The sequence below is a fragment of the Amblyraja radiata genome, chromosome 25 (genome assembly GCF_010909765.2).
Source record: "Amblyraja radiata isolate CabotCenter1 chromosome 25, sAmbRad1.1.pri, whole genome shotgun sequence".
Lineage (NCBI taxonomy): Eukaryota > Metazoa > Chordata > Chondrichthyes > Rajiformes > Rajidae > Amblyraja > Amblyraja radiata.
The window spans coordinates 28,041,499-28,061,482 of NC_045980.1; the positions used below are offsets into that span (position 1 = coordinate 28,041,499).

Below are 19,984 nucleotides of genomic sequence, written 5' to 3' on the forward strand. Positions count from 1 at the left end.
CTGCACTGCTGTTGATGTGCGTTAGCATCCATCCCCAAGACTGCAGCTCAACCGTCGGGAAGCTTCTTGGGAATAATGGGATGAAGCCACCCAGGATGTGTGGGTCTAGACGGCTCATGGCCGGAGTTAGCTACTAAGGTGTGGCGTCGGGTCAGCAGTGACCACACTGGCACTCGTGGGAAGGTGAACACACACACACAATATGTTTTATTTCCAATATGGAACAACAGTGATATGAAAGTAAACACAAAATGCTGGAGTAACTCAGCGGGTCAGGCTGCATCTCTAGAGAGAAGGAATGGGTGACGTTTCGGGCCGAGACCCTTCTTCAGACGGTCCAGGTCGGCACGGGGGCCATAGATCTTCATCGTCACTGAGGAGGCACAATTAATAAGAGGTCTTCATCCGGCAAAAAAGCACAGAAGTGTGAAAATACACACCTGCAGATTCAGGGTCAGCTTCTTCCCAGCTGTTATCAGGCAACTTACTCATCCTTTCAACAGCTGGAGAGCGGTCCTGAGCTACTATCTACTTCATTGGAGACCCTCGGACTGTCTGTGAACGGACTTTACTGGCTTTACCTTGCACTAAACGTTATTCCCGTATCATGACTCCGTAAATGGCTCAATCATGTATTGTCTTTCCACTGACTGGTTGGTTAGCACGCAACACAAACTTTTCACTGTACTTCGGTACACGTGACGCTGGCAGTATCATCAAAGACCCACACAATCATAGCCACATACTCATCTCCCTGCTACCTCCAGGTAGAAGGTACAGGAGCCTGAAGACTGCAACGACCAGGTTGAGGAATAGCTACTTCCCCACAGCCATCAGGCTATTAAACCTGGCTCGGACAAAACTCGGATTATTAATAACCCATTATCTGTTATTTGCACTTTATCATTTTATTTATTCATGTGTGTATATATTTATATTATAGTATATGGACACACTGATCTGTTTTGTAGTAAATGCCTACTATGTTCTGTGTGCTGAAGCAAAGCAAGAATTTCATTGTCCTATCAGGGACACATGACAATAAACTCACTTGAACTTGAAACAAAACTGAACTCTTTATCGCCCTTTTTTCCCGTCTCCCTTTTCTTCCTGCCCTGCTACCTCTCCCCCCCCCCCCCCCCCTTTTCCTCCTCGCCTGGACTCCTGGCTGTATAAGGGGTAGGGCTGCCTACAATCAGATTAATTGAACCAATCTTGAAAACTGTAGCTCGTCTGCCTTTAGACACAGCATGGAAACAGGTCCTACAGCTCACCGAGTCTGCATCCACACACTAGACTTAGTTTAGAGAAGCCAAACAAGCTACAAATCCGCACGTCTTTGGATTGTGGGAGGAAACCGGAGCGCCCGGAGGAAACCCAGGCGGTCACGGGTAGAACGTACAGACAGAGACAGCGTCCGTGGTCTGCCTCGACCCCGGCACCCTGGCGCTGTGAGGCAGCAACTGTGCCACCGTGCCTGAGTTTACGCCGGTGTTTTCCGGCAGCCAGGCACTCTCAGCATGCTTCACTGACAAGGATCCAGTGACCAGGATCGGAGAGGACTTTAGGGAGGACGTGTGGTCACATAGGATAGACGCTGTGATGGTTGCAATGGTGTGAGACTCTCGACTGAGGGGCAGAGCAACCAGATAAAGGACTGAGTTGTGTGGTTATTTATTTTCCTGGAGTGTGACAAATCTCTGGCATTCTCTTGCCCGGAGTTTTGCAGAGGCTAGATTACCGGGAGATATTTAAAGAGGACAAAGATAACTCTTGGAACTCTTGGTCAAGGAATTGAGGGCCGAATGGACCTGACACAGGGGAGGAGATGAGGCCTGGGACAGAACAGCCATCGTCATAGAGAACGGGTCAGAAGAAGGGTCTCCGTTCTTCTCTCCTGAGATGCTGCCTGACCCACTGAGTTACTCCAGTTTTTTGTGTCTATCTTTGGTTTAAACCAGCATCTGCAGTTCCTTCCTACACATAGCGAATGGTGGGGCTGGTTTGAATAGTCTAATCCCACCTTTATTTTATTTGTGTCCTTATACTCTTTTGGTTCGAGATAGCATTGATAACGGTGTAAAAAAAGGTTGATGATAAATAAATAAATAAATAAATAAAATGAATAGATAGATAAATAAATAAATAGATAAATAGGTAACAAATCAGAACAGCACAGTGGTGCAGGGGTAGGGTTGCTGCCACAGACACCGGCCTCAGGGGTATAGTCCGAGGTCGTCACTGAGGAGGCACAGTTCATATGGCACCATGAGCATTGTGGAGCTTAATACACCATCAAGATATTCCTTTCATGTTTTCTTACCGTCTATTACATTTTGTATGTCTGCCTCTACTGGGTCTGTGTTTCCTTTTACTAAAGATGACACAAAAAGCTGGAGGATCTCAGCGGGACAGGCAGCATCTCTGGAGAAAAGGCTGGAACGGGGCACTGATTGTGGATGATCAGCCAGTATCACATTGAATGGTGGTGCTGGCTCGAAGGGCTGAATGGCCTACTCCTGCACCTATTGTCTATCGTCTATCGTAGTAGGTGACGTTTCAGGTCAAGACCCTTTTTCAGACTGAGGAAGGGTCTCGATCCGAAACATCACCAATTCCTTTTCTCCAAAGATGTTTCCTGACCCGCTGAGTTACTCCAGCTTTTTGTGTCTATCTTCGGTTTAAACCAGCATCTGCAGTTACTTCCTACACATTTCCTTTCACTAATATCGTCCTTTTTACCTACCTGTGAAAGTTCTTACAAGTACAGGTTGTAGGTTTGCTGCCATCTTCTGTCTCTGCACAAGGATTGACATCGTCGACCACAGCCCCTTACGTGGGTGACACGCAAACTCTTCTTGGTTGACATCCAACAAGATAGCGCTGAACCAGGGAAATGTATTTCAGGCTGTTGAGGGCAGAGGTGATTAACACAAGATCCAGCTGCTGCCAGTCAATAGTCAGTGAGCCCCAAACACTGCATTAAAACATAACTGCACATGAAAACAGGACAGTGGACATCACTTTGAACAGCAAAAAAACCCTCAGTTGCTTGGATAAGAACAAAAAACGCTGGATACACAGAGACATGAGAAACTGCAGATGCTGTTTTTTTGCTAAGAACACAAAGTTCTGGAGAAACTCAGCAGGTCAGGCAGCATCTATGGAGGAAATGGATAGGTGATGTTTCAAATGAACCCTTTTTCCAGACTGATTGTTAGTAAGGGGGGAGGGGATAAAGCCGGAATAGTTTAGGAAGGAACTGCAGATGCTGGCAAATCGAAGGTAGACTGGAGAAACTCAGCGGGTGCAGCAGCATCTATGGAGCGAAGGAAATAGGCAACGTTTCGGGCCGAAACCCTTCTTCAGACTGATGTAGGGTGGGGGGGCGGAGAGAAGAAAGGAATATAGATTGGGATGGGACAAAGTCTGGTGAGTGATAGGTGGATACAAATTACAAGGTTTTGATTATCATATGGGCAGGAAATGGCTAGAGATGAAAAAGAGATGAAAGGGTGACAGAAGGGGACAAAAGTAGGCAAGGAGCCAAAAGGGTGTCAGATAAGGAGAGGTGTAATGGAGAAGTGAAATATAAATCAGAGGGGATAAAGGGACAGAATAGTGGGAGAAACTGGTGTACACTGGGTTGGGTATGGGGACAGGACACAGAGGGAGGGAAAAAAGGGAGTGTTACCCAAAATTGGAGAATTCATTGTAAGCTGCTCAAATGGAATATGAGGTGCTGTTCCTCCAGTTTGGGTATAGCCTCACTCAGGATAGATAGGCCAGTGTGGGAATGGGAAGGGAAGTTAAAATGGTTAGCAATCGGAAAATAGACACAAAGTGCTGGAATAACTTAGCGGGTCAGGCAGCATCTTTGGAACAAATGAACAGTTGATGTGCCTGGTCGGAACCCGTCCTCAGACACTGAAATGAGACTTGTCTAAAGAAGGGTTCCGACCCAAAACGTCACCTGTTCCTTTTCTCCAGAGATGCTGCCCGACCCGCTGAGTTTCTCCAGCAATTTGTATCTATATTCAGTATAAACTAGCTTTTGCAGTTCCTTCCTACAAATAGCAATCGGAACATCCAGCAGTCCCTGGATACACAGTGGCGCAGCTGGTAGAGCTGCCAGAGACCCGGGTTCAATGACGGCTTCTCGTGCTGTCTGTGTGGAGTTTGCACGTTCTCTTCATGAGTGTGTGGATTTCCCCTGGGTGTTCTGGTTTCCTCCCAGATCCCAAAGACATGTGGGTCAGTTGGCTAACTGGCAACTGTTAATTGGCACAAGTGTGCAGGTGAGTGGTATAATGTGGGAGGAGTTGATGGGATTGAGGAGAGAATAAAAAATGGGATTAGTATTTAAGTGGCTGTTTGATGGTTGGCACAGATTTGCTGGGCCAAAGGGCCTGATTCCATGTTGTATGACACCATGTTTCAATAGTTTATCTTTCATCTGACATTCTGTGAGTGTCCAGCATTCCCTATGTTAATTTCAGATTTCCAATATCTGCAGAATTTAATTTTTCATGAACTGTGATAAATAAAATAAAGTCGAGTGAAGGTAAACAGTGTTCCTTGCCAGATGCTGCCTGACCTGCTGAGCATTTCTAGCATTGTCTAAATAAAAGGGAATCCTCCTATGTTGTAGAACCACAGCCAGTGGCTGAGTGGTGTCACTAAAACCTGTTCAAATAAATCAATGGTGACTCACTGTGAGGGACAGAGAGGTTGTTTGCACAAACTCATGGGAGGAATAGATTGGGTAGACGCAGTCTCTTGCCCACAGTAGGGGAATCGGGAACCAGAGGACATAGGTTTAAGGTGTGGGGGAAAGATTTAATAGACAATAGACAATAAGTGCAGGAGTAGGCCATTCGGCCCTTCGAGCCAGCACCGCCATTCAATGTGATCATGGCTGATCAATAGGGGTGGTGGGTGTACGGAACAAGCTGCCGCGGAAGGTAGTCGAGGCAGTTACTATCGCAACGCTTTTTATTTAGACAGGTACATGGATAGGATGGGTTTAGACAGGTACATGGATAAGATGGGTTTAGACGGATAAGGGGCAAATGTAGGCAGGTAGGACTGGGGTAGATGGGACATGTTAGGCGGAGTGGGCAGATGGGGTAGATGGGACATGTTAGGCGGAGTGGGCAAGTTGGGCCAAAGGGCCTATTTTATTCAGAGGGTGGTTGGTATATGTAAAGAGCTGCCAGAAGAGGTAGACACAAGATGCTGGAGAAACTCAGTGGGACAGGCAGCATCTCTGGAGAAAAGGAATCTCCAGCATCTTGTGTCTATCTTTCATTTAAACCAGCATCTGCTGTTCTTTCCTACACATTTAGCCAGAGGAGGTAGTTGAGGCAAGTATTATCACAATGTTTGACAAATATTTAGACAGATACATGGATAGGACAGTTTTGGAGGGATATGGGGCCAACGCGGGCAGATGGGACTAGTGTGGGGATGGGACCAGGGGTGCAATGTTGCCGGAACTCACCAGAGCGCCGCTCCAGCATCTCTGTAAAAAATAAGCCCCCCCCAAAAAAAGTGGGAATTTTAGCTAGCGGGTTAACCTGGTTTAAAGAGTGGGGAGGGGAAGGCCCATCACTACTGAGGTTCCCTGTAGGAGGGGGGGGGGGGGGAGCAATAGGACCAAACAGAGTCAGACCACATACTCTGCATCGTGGAGGTTGTGGGCCTGGTGCTGAGCCCGGAACTCTGGTGAGGTGACGGCTCTCGCCCGCTGGTGGCCGGTGGGGAGTCGAGGGTCGGTGGAGTCGCTGGTGGAGGCAGGAGTAGAAATACAGGTCGGTGGTGGTAGCATCGGTGGCCCCGGGGAGGCTGTGAGGGTTGGCGACAGCGGCCGTGACCCAAGGGAGGCGGCGAGAGTCGGCAGTTTCGGTGATCCGGGGCCTGGGTTTGGCCGGGAAGGCGGTGAGGGTTGGAGAGGCGGTGGATGTTGCTGCTCCTCGTGGGGGCCATCACGGCCTCGTGGTGATCGTGCAGGCGGCACCGTGGTCCAGCTGTGGAGCTCCGGGCCTGCGGGCACTCGAGGAATGTCGGTGGAGGGACCGGTCTGGAGCCGGCACTCTTGTGATCCTTGGTAGAGTCCAGATAGGCGAGGAAGCGTTTGTTGCGGGTGTGGATCAGGCTTCGAATGAAGTAGAGTTGTGGTCCATTGCAGGAGTGAGAGAGTGTGAGTGTGTGTGAATGAGAGTGTGTGTGAGTGTGTGTGTGAGAGAGTGTGTGTGTGAGAGAGTGTGTGTGTGTGTGAGAGTGTGTGTGTGTGTGTGTGAGAGAGTGTGTGTGTGTGTGTGAGTGTGTGTGTGTGTGTGTGTGTGTGTGTGAGAGTGTGTGTGAGAGAGTGTGTGTGTGTGTGTGTGTGTGAGAGAGTGTGTGTGTGTGTGTGAGAGTGTGTGTGTGTGTGTGTGTGAGTGTGTGAGAGAGTGTGTGTGTGTGTGTGTGTGTGTGAGAGAGAGAGTGAGAGAGAGTGTGAGTGAGTGTGTGAGTGAAGGCCCAGAGGTGCGGGATAGTCAGGGCGAGTTGGTGCCGGGCCGGCCCTTCTGTAAAATTACATGATTACCGTCTTTTCCTTTACTTGCTTGATAATTATATTTCATGATAATTAGTGAGTGCAAGCGTGCAATATTTTGTCATATAATTAAATGAAGTATTATACGTTTCATTGTACTAGTAGATGTAGTGACAGGCTATAATCTTGTTGGGCCCTCTTGAGAGACTAGTTTGCCCCCTCCCCCCAAGCAAAACCTGAAATGACGTCCCTGTTTGACAGCTCCGGCATCTAAAAAATTAGCACTGTAATACTGGATGTGTTGTTCATGTTCTTCAGTGCAGGAAAGTTGGGTCGAAGGGCCTGTAGACTTCAACTGTAGCGCGAAACGCAAAGCGCTGGAGGAACTCGGAAGGTCAGGCATCATCTGTGGAGAGGTAGCGAGATTAGTTTTTGGAGATCATTCTTATCCAATCAGTAAAATGTTAAAAACAATTATAAAGGATTGTAAAAGGGAGAAATAATAAGCGGAGCATGGGGTATCATTTCCTTTTCCGCGCGGTGAGTCTCCTAACCCTGATTCGCACCCATTGTGAATTCTGTTGACAATTGCAGTCGTTGCTTTGAAAGTTATTAACGGCGTTAAGCGCCTTGGGAACTTTCGAAACAAGCGAAAATTGGATGCTAAATTCAGATAATGCACAGACTGTGTTGCTTCTGTGTGTTTTCCCGACACCAGTCTTATCTCCAACATTCTTCTTCTTCTTCTTTCGTGTGGCGTGCATAGCCTAAAGTTGTTGGACAACTTGTTCTATTTGATCTTCCGTTTCCGCACGTCGAGTTGATTGCATTAGTCGAAACAGGGCAGACCACGTGAAGGTTGCAATCTTCCACCCCATCTCCAACATCGAGTCCTGTGGAGTCGGCGACCATGACTCCCAGCCAGCGTCATCGCGCACACACAGACAAAGGTGCGATTGCCTTACAGCGCCAGAGACCCGGGTTTGATCCTGACTGCAGGTTCTTGTCTGTAACGAATGTGTACGTTCTCACCGTGACCTGCGTGGGTTTTGCGAAGATCCGAGATCTTCAGTTTATTCCCACATTCCAAAGATTGTAGGTTAGTTGGCTTGGGATAAAATATTAAATTGTCCCTCGTATGCCTTCAGGACCATCCCTCACATTTTTGGGACATGGCGTGACGGTAACATCCAACCTTGGAACCTTCTCCTTGTTATGTTCACCTGACATTTGGGTATCTTTTGTTTAGTTTAGAGATACAGCGTGGAAACAGGCCCTTCAGCCCACGTCGGCCATCCTACACACTGGGGACAATTTACAGAAACCTACAAACCTGCAGGTCTTTGGAGCGTGGGAGGAAACCGGAGCAGCCGGAGAAAACCCACGCAGGTTGCGAGGAGAACGTGCAAACTCTGTACAGACAGCATCCATGGTCAGTATCGAACCCGGGTCTCTGGCGCTGTGAGGCAACAACTCTACTGTGCCACCCAAATAACTTCCATCTCAGACCCCAGACGCGTAGGATAGTTTACCCCCCACCTCGTGTCCCAACAAGGAAACCAGTTAATATCCGCATGGAGTGTGAAATTAGCCTCACTCTAGCACTGCCCGTGCTCTCCATGAGTACCAGACGCCTGGCAGGCTTAACACACTCTGACATACAATCGTGGGCTGAATATTAGATGGCCCACCTACTTCATAACCACACACAGGTTAAAAACATCCCACACTCTTCCCGTCTACATTCTTTTATTATTATTATTATTCCAGTGGTTCTGGTACAGATACACTTCATAGAAATAATCTGTTTAAAGAGCTCTCCACGCTCCGTACAAGACATAAAAAGGCAGCAGCGTTTTACTGAAAAATAAGCATTTGTATAGTGTGTTTCTCTTTTGTATACAAATTAACAGGAAACTATTTCATTTACAAATATTCTATACCGCTATGAAACATTTTCAATATAGAAAACAAATCCAGACTGTGTAATATACAGCGAATTGAAGCCACTCCGTTACATTCGTCGCTTCTCGGCAGCGAGGTGCTCCTCGCTGGCGGGAATTTTAGTCACAACAGCAGCACTTAACTTGGGGACTGTGAACAGGAAAGCCCGCCCGCTCCATTTAAATTGGGTGGACAAACCACTCTGTTTAACAATAGAGGTTTAAAGTGCGTGCGTGTATTTAAGTGGATTCAAGACGGCTTCGACACTAGGTACACGCACCGTGATTCACTCGAATCCAGGTTGGGGGCGTTCCCTGGACAATGGCGAGGTCAGACTAACACTAGACATAACATTCAGCGGTACTCGGGTGTGCCTGGTGCTTCGGGGTGCAAAGAGAGTGAGTAGCATCCCGGTTTTTGGATTGCGACTGTCTGGCACCCGATTCCCATGACAATTTCACAGTCAATAAATCTCGAAATATATCTGTTATTGCACAATCATAGTTGAAGTTGTCAGTTTGTACTTGACCGCAGTATCAACCACCCTGTTGAAACAGGTTCTTAACCCCCTCAGAGCCAAAGCAGGGGTTCGCAAAGTGCTCGACGCACTGCAGGAGACCGGCCTGTGATCTACACACCCCTCGTTGTCCTTGCCAGGCCTAGACAGCTTGTTTAGATTGTCGTTGTTAGTGATGAGTTGGAGCCACTTTGGGCAGCATCGAATGGTACCCACGTTAAAATACCCACTCAAAGGTTGTCATTCTTGATTAGTCTGGGTGTCAAGGGTTATGGGGAGAAGGCAGGAGAATGGGGTTGAGAGGGAAAGATAGATCAGCCATGATTGAATGGCAGAGTAGACTTGATGGGCCGAATGGCCTAATTCTTCTCCTAGAACTTATGCATTGACTTCTAGCACAATTCACAAACAAATCCTCTCTGTCCCCACTTTACTGATGCCATGTGCTGTGGTACCGACTGATAGTGAATGGCTTCTCCTGAACAGTCTGCCCACACAGCCCATGTGGCTGAAACCGCATCTTAACCTCCCCGCCGTTTCCAAAACGCAGTCTTTTCAAACTGCCCGACTCTTAGTCACTAACTCAGGAATCCAAGAGGAAGCTAAAGAGACATTCGTTTAAGTGAACCAAAAATATTGCAGATAATTCCGTTTAACCAGGCCTGGGAACAAACGCTGGGCAGAAGCGCAGGGAGGGAGTCACAGTGTGGCCCCCACACACATGCTGATGCATGAACCACTGGCATACGTAGTACCGACCGGTGGCGACACACAACAGGCATTCTTTGCTGCAGGGTGACAAGGGGATAGGTTTTTTTTGTGTGGTTCTAATCCATTTGGACTAGGCCCCTCATGGCTACCTGGGCTGTATCTCAACACATCATCTTCTGTTGAAGAAATCGGGAGACACTGCCGAGGGGAGGTTGGTACATCTGCACCAGCCCAGTACAGCATTCACAATGCACGGTCCATTCACACCATACCAGACACTGCATCTGCAACATAAACTATGCAGCTTGTGTAGGAAGGAACTTCAGATGCTGGTTTATACCGAAGATAGACACAACAAGCTGGAATAACTAATCGGGTCAGGGCAGCATCCCTGGAGAAAAGAACAACCCTTTTTCAGACCACGACCCGAAAATGTCACCAATTCCATTTTTCCAGAGATGCTGCCTGACCCAGAGTTTCTCCAGCTTGTTGTGTCTATGTGCTATGCAGGGCATAGCCACATCCTGGGGAAGACTACTCGTTCCTCCTGCTGTACCATACAGTAGGTGATGCTGCACGATTGCTCCCACTGCATTTGCATGTAAACACCACTCAGGCGATACTGTAGCGCCATCAGTGCGCAGAACGACATCTCGATTTCAGCTGACATTCGCTAATTTCACGTTATAACACAAAACCATATTTAGCAAACACAAAAGGCCTCAATGTACACAATACACTTGCCCACACCATCAAGGACATCTTTCTGGACATGCATACACACAGTGTATCATTCACACCACACACGTGCACGCATACACACACAGACTGGAAAGGCACAAGGTACACGACATGGCACAGGTACAGAGTGCACTTTTCTATGTAGGCAGATGATACACAGAACCAGCAATAACTGCTCTTACAGCTTTGCCCCACATCTATTGTAGGGAATACTGTGGAGGTGTAATGTTATATACAGGCACCCAGTAATGTATTGTACAGATTTGCCATATTGCCTCTTATATGGTACAGAAACAGTGCAATGACACCATATGTACCCAATGTGGATTGGGTTTCATTGCCACATAACACACAGCTCAGGACTCTATCAACAATGCATCATTTATCCAAACTGTGATTTACAGGCACATGGTGCATAGTCACACAATCTATTGCAGCAGCAATAAGGTTACTATTAACATTGTGTACATACTATATTCTGCACAACTCTTTGCATTTTCACAGTTCCATATTATTAGTGTCTGTACATTATCCCGCACTATTCTTCATACAAAAACAGCACTATCTCATTGTCAGGCACATAATTCATAAATCCAAGCCGTTGAAATGGGGCACTATATGCTACCTCCATCTCCAAGCCAGGGCATTATAGACATTACAAAGCTGCCAAATACAAGTTGTACACAGCACTGTCGTACACTACAATAACCATTCTTGCTTCTCAACCTAAATCACACTCTTTAGATCATTCTGCACCACACAGGTCCACAAAGTTCCTTATGTTGTGCCATCCAAATATATATATATATATGTCGTGCACATCTCAAAATCTGCTTGCCCCATTCAACTGCATATTCTTATACGACATAAAGTCTGCCATCTCAGTCAACATCACACCTGGTATGATTTACACCATCCAGGCTGTCAGACGAGCCCACTGGATATTGCCCTATGCCCCATGTTAAATATAAGATCACAAAGTGTAAATCAGTATCTGAAAGTAGAAGTTGACAATTGATTTTGCACTCAACTGCCGCGAAAGCCTATTATTCGGGAAATTATATGTAAACAGCCAGCGATTTTCAGGTTCTTCAACAAGGAACTGAAATATTATTAGGTGCGTAACTGTGGGACAGGTAAGTGGGTGTTCCAGGTGAGAACGTTAAGTTTCAGAATCATTCTCACTTTTCTGCTGGTGAACCTTCACTGGGTTTAATCGAGTACACTAACTTGTACTTTGTTCCTTTCAGATGCTGGTAGACATATTGTGTACCCTTGACAATTCTGTGCTGATCAGATTCCCAGCATTCGTGATATATTTCGGACATATATGATCCCAAACTGTGTAGTAGCACATTATACTCATACTCTGTATTTATCTGCTGAAGTGGTGCCCAAAGCTGTTCTACTGAGCCCGAATTATTGAACACATTAAACACATACACACACACATACACACACACAGTTTAACACCGTACCGATGCAGAGTGCACCATCTTACATTATACCATACAGGCATGGTTACACAGACACTGGCACACGGTGTATATTCTACAGGCACAGTGAGCTGCCTGCGTTACACATGCTCATGCTGCAATGGTCCATATGAATCTGCATAGGTGCACCGTACACAAAGTGCTGGATTGCTACTGACATTGAGACAGAGGTTCTGCTGCCTCATAGAATTCGTTCAAAGGCAAATAGTCCAACCTTCTCGAAGTAACACTTTGTACAAAACATTGCATCTTTCACAGATTGGGCTTTCTTCAATCCCTATTTCACGTGAAATTTATCTTTTTTGTGAAAATAATAGGTCGGTATGATTTGTTTTAACCCGTTATATACAGCATGTTCGTGCAATATTCTACATACAAGAACCTTTGGCAAAGAAACTTGGACACAATTTACAGCAGAGAAAGTCTCCGGTAACAAGACGACCTGACTTGGGCTGAACACCTGGAGCTCTCTCCACTATACAATCCTGCTGCCTCTTTGTAGGCAAATGGAAGCATCACCTGAGTCTGGGCAGGAAGAGTTTCCCTCCTAATTCAACGAAACACTCTTGGTACAAAGAATCTCTTACAGCCCTCCCAACTCCATGTTCGTCCCACTAATAATTACAAAGGAAATTAGTTCTTCTTGAAAAATGCGAAGAGCCGTTTTCCTTCTGCCCCAATGACCTCTTCTCGATTACATTCCAGTCTCGCCGAGGAGCTGCCTTTGTGCCTCATGCTGCAGCTGTTCCAGTGGGAGTGTGCTGGCAGGTGACACTCCTTCAGTTGTTTGTCCAGTAGCTGCTGGTCAATGACCCTGTGCATATCATCCTGTGGGCGAGGAAGAACCAGTCAAATTCAATCACTTCTACGATTCGAAACCGACCGCAGAGAAGATGAGTGGACAAAAGGAAATGTTTTCAATACTGTCACCTATGTGGACAAATACAGAGATGGGTAGGGCATTTACCATCACGGAACTCTTTAATTACCCCCCCCCCCCAACATTTACAGAACATTAGATGACATAGGTTGAAGGGGAAAGGTTTAATAGGAACCCGAGGGGTAACCTTTTTCACACAAAGGGTGATGGGTGCATGGAACGAGCTGCCGGAGGAGGCAGTTGGGGCAGGTACTATCACAACATTGCAGGAACATTTAGACAGGCACATGGACAGGATAGGTTTAGAGGGATACGGGCCAAATGTGGGCAGGCGAGACGGGGAATGTTGGTCGTCATGGGAAAGTTGTGTCAAAGGGCCCCGTTTCCATCCACGCTGTATGATTCTGCGACTCTATGAGAAAGACAACATCATGACAATGCCAGTATATATGGCCCAGTGCTCACTAAGAAGATGGGTGTGTGCTATCACTAGGAGGTTCTGCAGTGCTGATGGTGAAGGGACTCTCAGTGCTGTTGGATGGGAAGTTCCAGCATTCAGATCTAGAGTAACGATGAAGGAACAATGATATATTTACTGTAGAATTTAAAAAAAATACATGTTTGGAAGTGTGTAATTTTGTGCCTAACCCCTGCCACACAGAACAAGGACTTACGGAAATATTCCACAGAAAGGGCTCATTGCAATAATTAGTTTACATGGAGGTCCTTTGCAAATCAGAAGTGAACCGAATGGAATTGATTGCTGCAGTCTCCCAGGTAATTAGGCAGTTGTCCAAAGTAATGAATAACAATGGAATTATATGCTAGTGTTGTAATATTAAAGCTGAGCAGGTCAGAAAGTAAGAGCGATTGTTCTTTTGGGAGCATGCCAAGCAATCAGTTGACCTTCTGCACAGTACCTTCAAAGCCAAGATACACTCTGCCTTTGCATAGCATAGTCTGTCATTGCATAGCTGAAAGCTTCATTAAATGACTCATTGGAAATGGCTGGTGAAGAACAAACATTACAAGAATGGAAAAAAAAAAAACTGCTCGGGAACAACCAAAGGGGAAGGATGGATAGAATGCAGGGACCATATAATGGGTGGATGGGCAAGATGTTACAATTAAGGCTCACCTCAGAGGCAGGAGGGGGCTTACAATAGTCTGCTTGTACAGTAGCTGGGAGAAGCCACTAGATGAGAAACCAGAGGAGCCAGATAGTAAAAAGCCCTGAGGAAGCAAACTGTACCAGGAGAGAGGGAAGAAAACACAAGACTGAAGCAACAAGAACAAAAGCATGCCTTTGTTGGACTACTTATATTAATATGTTACTTGGATAGAATACGATAAATCAGATTGCACAACACTCAGTATTCATTAGGTTATCTCCATCATAAATGCTCATTTCAGATACCCATATCTACCCAGCCGATTTGCAATCCACAGACATTTTCTCTTCAGTTACTTTGTATGGGATCCAAAGCTGATGCCACCATATCCAGACTTTAGAGATACAGCATGGACACAGGGCCTATGGCCCACCGAGTCCATGCCAACCAGCGATCACCCCTTACACTAAGACTATCCTACACACTAGGGACAATTTACAAATAATGCAGAAGCGAATCGACCGACAAACCTGCACGTCTTTGGAGTGTGGGAGTAAACTGGAGCACCCGGAGAAAACCCACGCAGGTCACAGGGAGAACGTACAAACCCCTTGTACCTGACAGCACCCGTGGCTAGGATGGAACCCGGGTCTCTGGCGCTGCAAGGCAGCAACTCTACGGCTGCGCCACCACGCCGCCCTCACACCTATTCTATTTCTGAATATATAACTTAAGCACCTACAAAACATCACGTTACTGACAACTCAGACGTATCCCTTTAAAGAATCCAAACTCGTGATTTTTAACCATCCTTCGGAAAGGATTTATTTTTAAAGTATTTCCTCTACATTTACATAATTTATACTACTTTGTTCACAGGGAGCCTGAACTTCTATTCCTAGAAAAGTTCCAGGAATAAAAAAAGCACGATCTGGAATTTAAATTAGGATACGTGCTAGTAATGATTCATGTGATAATTATAAATGTATGCATCACGCAAGAGTGTGGAAGCTTTGTGATAATAATTTCCCATTTTTACTAATTATTTATTCAGCAGCAAGATTCAGTATCTTAGCATTATATTCAGCTCAAACATATTATAATTCAATAACTTTGAAAAATTAATATTTATGATTAAAACGATTAATGTATATTTATGATTTAAAATGTTATTGTATATTCATTTTATTCCTGTAGTCTTCCACCCCCCCCCCCCCCCCCCCATCATCCGAAATATAATTTTGAGCTTTTCTTCATGTTCATAAGTTATAGGAGTAGAATATGACCATTCGGCCCATCAAGTCTACTCCACACCATTCAATCATGGCTGATCTATTTTTCCCCTCGCAACCCCATTCCCCTGCCTTCTGCCCATAACCACTGACACCTGTACTAATTAATATCTTAGGTATGCACATTTATTAAAAACATTAAACAAAAATACAGGATTCCTAACGAGAATATTTGGAACACAGTTCTATCTTCATGTCTTTTGGGGTTTCTCAATCTAAGAGGGCGTGGAATGGCTGGGGAACTGCCAGAGAAAGTGGATTTTAACAAAATAATTTCCAACTCTATCCTCACTATGCTCACTCATATGTTATCTAGAAGCTGCTGAACAGCAAGCAGAGGACAAAAACATCCTCCACCAAACCAACATCAATGATTTTTCCAACTTGCCATTTCTAAAAATTATGTGTTCAAAATGGCCGCAGTTTTTGAATGCAGTGACAATACTATCCAACCAATATCTTAAAACATGCTCACAGTATTTGCTAAACAGCTAGCAATGATTAATCTTATTGAGTACGCCTCAAGAATTGATTTTACTGAACCGCTCTCACAATTTTCATATCAGATTACAAAGGAGGAAGGGGAAGAGGAGATAATTTGGAATACAAGGAGCAAGGATGTCTTGCTGCTGTTGTACAGCATCTTCACAAGGCCACACATTGTGCAGCTTGGGTATCTTTACCCATGATACTTGCCAGAGAGGAAGTACAACCAAGGTTTGTTCACCAGTTTGATTCTTGGCAAGGCCGGACTGTTTTATGAGGAGAAATTGGGTGGATTAGGCTCATATTCACCAGAATTTAGAAGAATGAGAAGAGGTGCCATTGAAATAGAGTAACTCAGCAGAACAGGCAGCATCTCTGGAGAGAAGGAATGGGTCACGTTTCAGTCGAGACCCTTCTTCAGTTTCGACCCAAACCGTTACCTATTCCTTCTCTCTAGAGATGCTGCCTGTCCCACTGAGTTACTCCAGCATTTTATGTCTAACTTTGGTGTGAACCAGCATCTGCATTTCCTTTCTACTTATTGAAATAGGGTTCAATTAGCAGGATGATCTGTGAGGTGTGAGGTCTATTACCAAGGGTCACAATCTCAGGATATTTAGATGTTTTTGGATGGAGATGGGGAGAATGATCCAAATTATCTTTCCCCTCCTCCTTTATAATCTCTGAGGAAAATTGTGAGAATGGTTCCGTAAAATCAATTCTTGAGGCATACTAAATACGTTTATTAATTGCTAACTGTTTAGTGAATATTATGAGGATGTTTTACCTCACATAGGTGGTAAACCCATGGAAATCTGCACCACGGAAGGATGTGAGGCCAAATTGACAAATTGAAGGACATAGATATATTTCTACACTCAAGGCATTGAGCGATTTGAGGAAAGTGCAGGAATGGAGCATTGAGATGATTCAGCCATTATTGTATTGGATGGTGGAACAGGCTAAAAAGCCAAATAGCCGACTCCTAGTCTTATTTATCTTTTTATCGCTGAAACTTCAGAATAACAGTGGTAGGAATTAAAATGAATCTCTCTTAGTTATTTATAATTCAGACCAGTCAAGCTCGTGTGTTTTAGTCAGAAACTGAAGGGATTGGATTGACTATTCATTTTATACCCTGACAGTAAATCAATGAAAGTAAAACTGAATAGGATGGAATCTTGGGCGGTACAGTGGCGCAGCGGTAGGGTTGGTGCCTGACAGCAACAGAGACTCAGGTTCGATCCCGACTATGGGTGCTGTCTCTATGGAGTTTGTATGTTCTCCCTGTGACCGCGTGGGTGTTCTCCAGGTACCCCAGTTTCCTTCCACATTCCAAGGACATATAGGGGTAGAGATGTGTGTGCGTGCGCGCGTGTGTGTGAGAGATATGTATGTAATATTACATTACTTTTATATTATATTATATTTTATTAATTATATTATATTATATTAAGAGGGTGCAGGTTTACCAGAAATGCTGGTTAGCCGAGAGGGTATTAGCTAAATGGAGAGTTTGGACAAACTTGGATTGTTTTCCCTGGAGCGTGAAAGGTCATTGGACATAAATGTAAATAACTTTGTAAATTACACCAAAATTGATGGAGTTCTGGACAATGAGGAAGATGTTCAAAGGACACAGTAGGATATAGATCAATTTCAGATGTGGGCTGAGCAGCGGCAGATGGCATTTAATCCGAGCAAGCGTCAGGGTGTGTAAGGGGAAAGAATACTGTGCAAGGGGAAAGAATGCCGTTAATGGCATGACCCTTAGCTGCATTGATGTACAGAGGGATCTTGAGGGCCAAGTCCATCCCTGAAAGTGGCAACACAAGTACATAGAGTGGTAAAGAAGTCCTTTGGTATGCCTGACTTCACCAGTTGTACAAGAGACAGGAAGCCATGCTGCAGCTTTATAAACCTTTATTTAGGCTGCATTTGGAATTGTGTGTGCAGTTCTAGTCGCCCCATTGCAGGAAGGATGTGAAGGCTTTGGAGAAGGTGCGGATGAGGTTTACCAAAATGTTGCTTGGACTAGAGGGTATCAGCTATAAGGAGAGAGTGGACAAACTTGGATTGTTTTCTCTGCAGCGTCAGAGGTTGTGGGGAAACCTGATGGAAGTAGACTGGGTCGATGATCAGACCATTTTCCCCAGGGTGGAAAGGTCAAAGACTAAAGAGTCACCTATTCCTTTTCTCCAGAGATGCTGCCTGATCCGCTGAGTAACTCTAGCGTTTTGTGTCTATCTTCGGCGTAAACCAGCATTTGCAGTTCCTTCCTACACATAGCTTAGATCCAACTTTGGCATTGGGCTTGGACTTAGTTGAGCACTTATCTTGGTGTTATAGCACATGCTTTGAGTTTTAAAAGTAATTCAAGCAATAATATTAATCTGTAAGAATGGCATTCAGAATAAACCCCGTTAAGCGGAGGTACTGTATTTGACCAAAGGACTACTTTAATTTACCTGCCAGGCTTCCAGCTGCTGAGAGAGATTGAGTTTCTGCTGGATGGCATCCAGGAGCTGGCTATTGAGTGACATCATGTCAATCTTACACTTGGCAAGTTCCAATTCCAGAGTATTCTTCCTGAAAGAGAAATTCAACATTTAGCACCATTTTTAGCTTTTAGCAACATTTAACTCAACCATATTTTGAATCCACCCATGTAACACATTGGAAAAAAACATTTACTAACCAAAGCAGTGCACAAGACTTCATCCCACCGATTAGTTTGATCCAAAGTTTTATAATTGATATGGACATTACTAGGCTCAGGAATGGGGTGGGATTGAGCTAGTGTTATTCCTGGTCAGTATTCAATATTGTCCAGTTAGTGCAGATATGGCTATTGGACGAGGACCAGATCAATACTGCCTCACCATTCACCAACCTCAATCAAAATGCCAACATCTATAATCACAAACAGTGACTGGCGTACCAAAGATGATTTGAAATAGAAGTCAGAACTTTTTAGAGAAAAGCAAAAATGAATAATAAGAAAAACGCTCCATACATGAAATAATGCGGACACCATTCGTTTACCTAAAAGTTGAATGACTAATCTGTAACCAATTTACAGATTTAATTCAATTATGGCACAAATTGATTCTCCCGCTGGAATCGCGGGTTTAAGGACATGGAGCCGGGGCCTAACATCGCCCGGCGTGGCTTAAACGGCCTCAGGACTTACCATCGCCCGCCGGGGGCTTTAACATCGGTGCCCCAGTTCGCCTCGACACTGCAGTTGGACTGCTGGACCACGGGAGAAGGAACAAAGGGAAGAGATAAAGACTTTGCCTTCCATCACAGTGAGGAGATGTTGGAGACTCACTGTGATGGATGTTTATGTGAACTGTGTTTAGTGTGGGTCTTGGATTGTGTTTGTAATGTAAAAAAACTGTAGAAATGGAATTTCGTTCAAACCCAGGTTTGAATGACAATAAATAGCATTCTATTCTATTCTATGAAAGGACAATTTTGGACTCATTGGTGTTATTTAAAGGATTAGGCAAGTGGAGCCTGCAGATTAAAATAGTTTGGTTTAGTTTATTGTCACGCATACCACGGGACAGGAAAAAGCTTTTGTTGCATGCGAACCAGTCAGTGGAAAGACTATACATGATTACAATTGAATCATCCACTGTGTGCAGATACTTGATAAAGGGAATAACATTTAGTGTAAGATAACGTCAGGTAAAGTCCGATTAAAGATAGGTGTATAGTAGCTCAGGACAGCTGTCTAGTTGTTGATAGGATGATTCAGTTTCCTGATAACAGCTGGGAAGAAACTCTTTGAATCTTGAGGTGTGCATTTTCAAACTTCTGTATCTCTTGCTTAATGGGAGAAGAGGGAGTGACCAGGGTGAGACGAGTCCTTGATCATGGCAGTGGGAATATAATCCACATCTAGCCCATTCCCTCTGATACACCTCAAAGTCCATTAAACGTCAACTCATTACATCCAATTCTTTAATCCCCCCCCCAAAGAAATGTGCCACTCTGATAAACTTACTCAATTTATCCCCTTCAACAACCTATCTTCAGATAGCACTTAGAGTTGGTATGTTTTTTTTATTTTATTTATAATGGTGTTCTAAAACAGTTATCTAGACAAGAAACCTCAAGCTCATTTGAAACGTGCAAATTAAATTTATTTCTAAAATGTAAAAGAGAAGATTAGTCGAGTAGAGAGGGCATTGCTTGAATACTGCAATCCGATGCTGTGCAGGAAGTAGAGTGTGTTCTTGTACAGCTTCAGGTTCTG

At 44.8% G+C, this 19,984-nt stretch overlaps 1 protein-coding gene across 3 annotated transcripts in view; it reads right to left on the reverse strand.

Moving 5' to 3' along the window:
• Positions 1 to 8,270: 8,270 nt before the first annotated feature.
• The window catches only part of bicdl1 (BICD family like cargo adaptor 1), an 83,767-nt gene continuing 72,053 nt past the window's right edge, over positions 8,271 to 19,984 (reverse strand). For 2 of the 3 annotated variants that reach the window (XM_033043632.1, XM_033043631.1), the window contains 2 exons: positions 18,186 to 18,306; positions 8,271 to 12,775 (listed from right to left, as the gene is read on the reverse strand). In XM_033043632.1, coding sequence (XP_032899523.1) covers positions 12,581 to 12,775; positions 18,186 to 18,306 — 316 coding nt within the window. In that variant the 3' untranslated portion in view covers positions 8,271 to 12,580. Of the gene's footprint in view, positions 12,776 to 13,965; positions 14,074 to 18,185; positions 18,307 to 19,984 lie in introns of all 3 variants that reach the window. The other variant, XR_004415732.1, reaches the window with a different exon arrangement.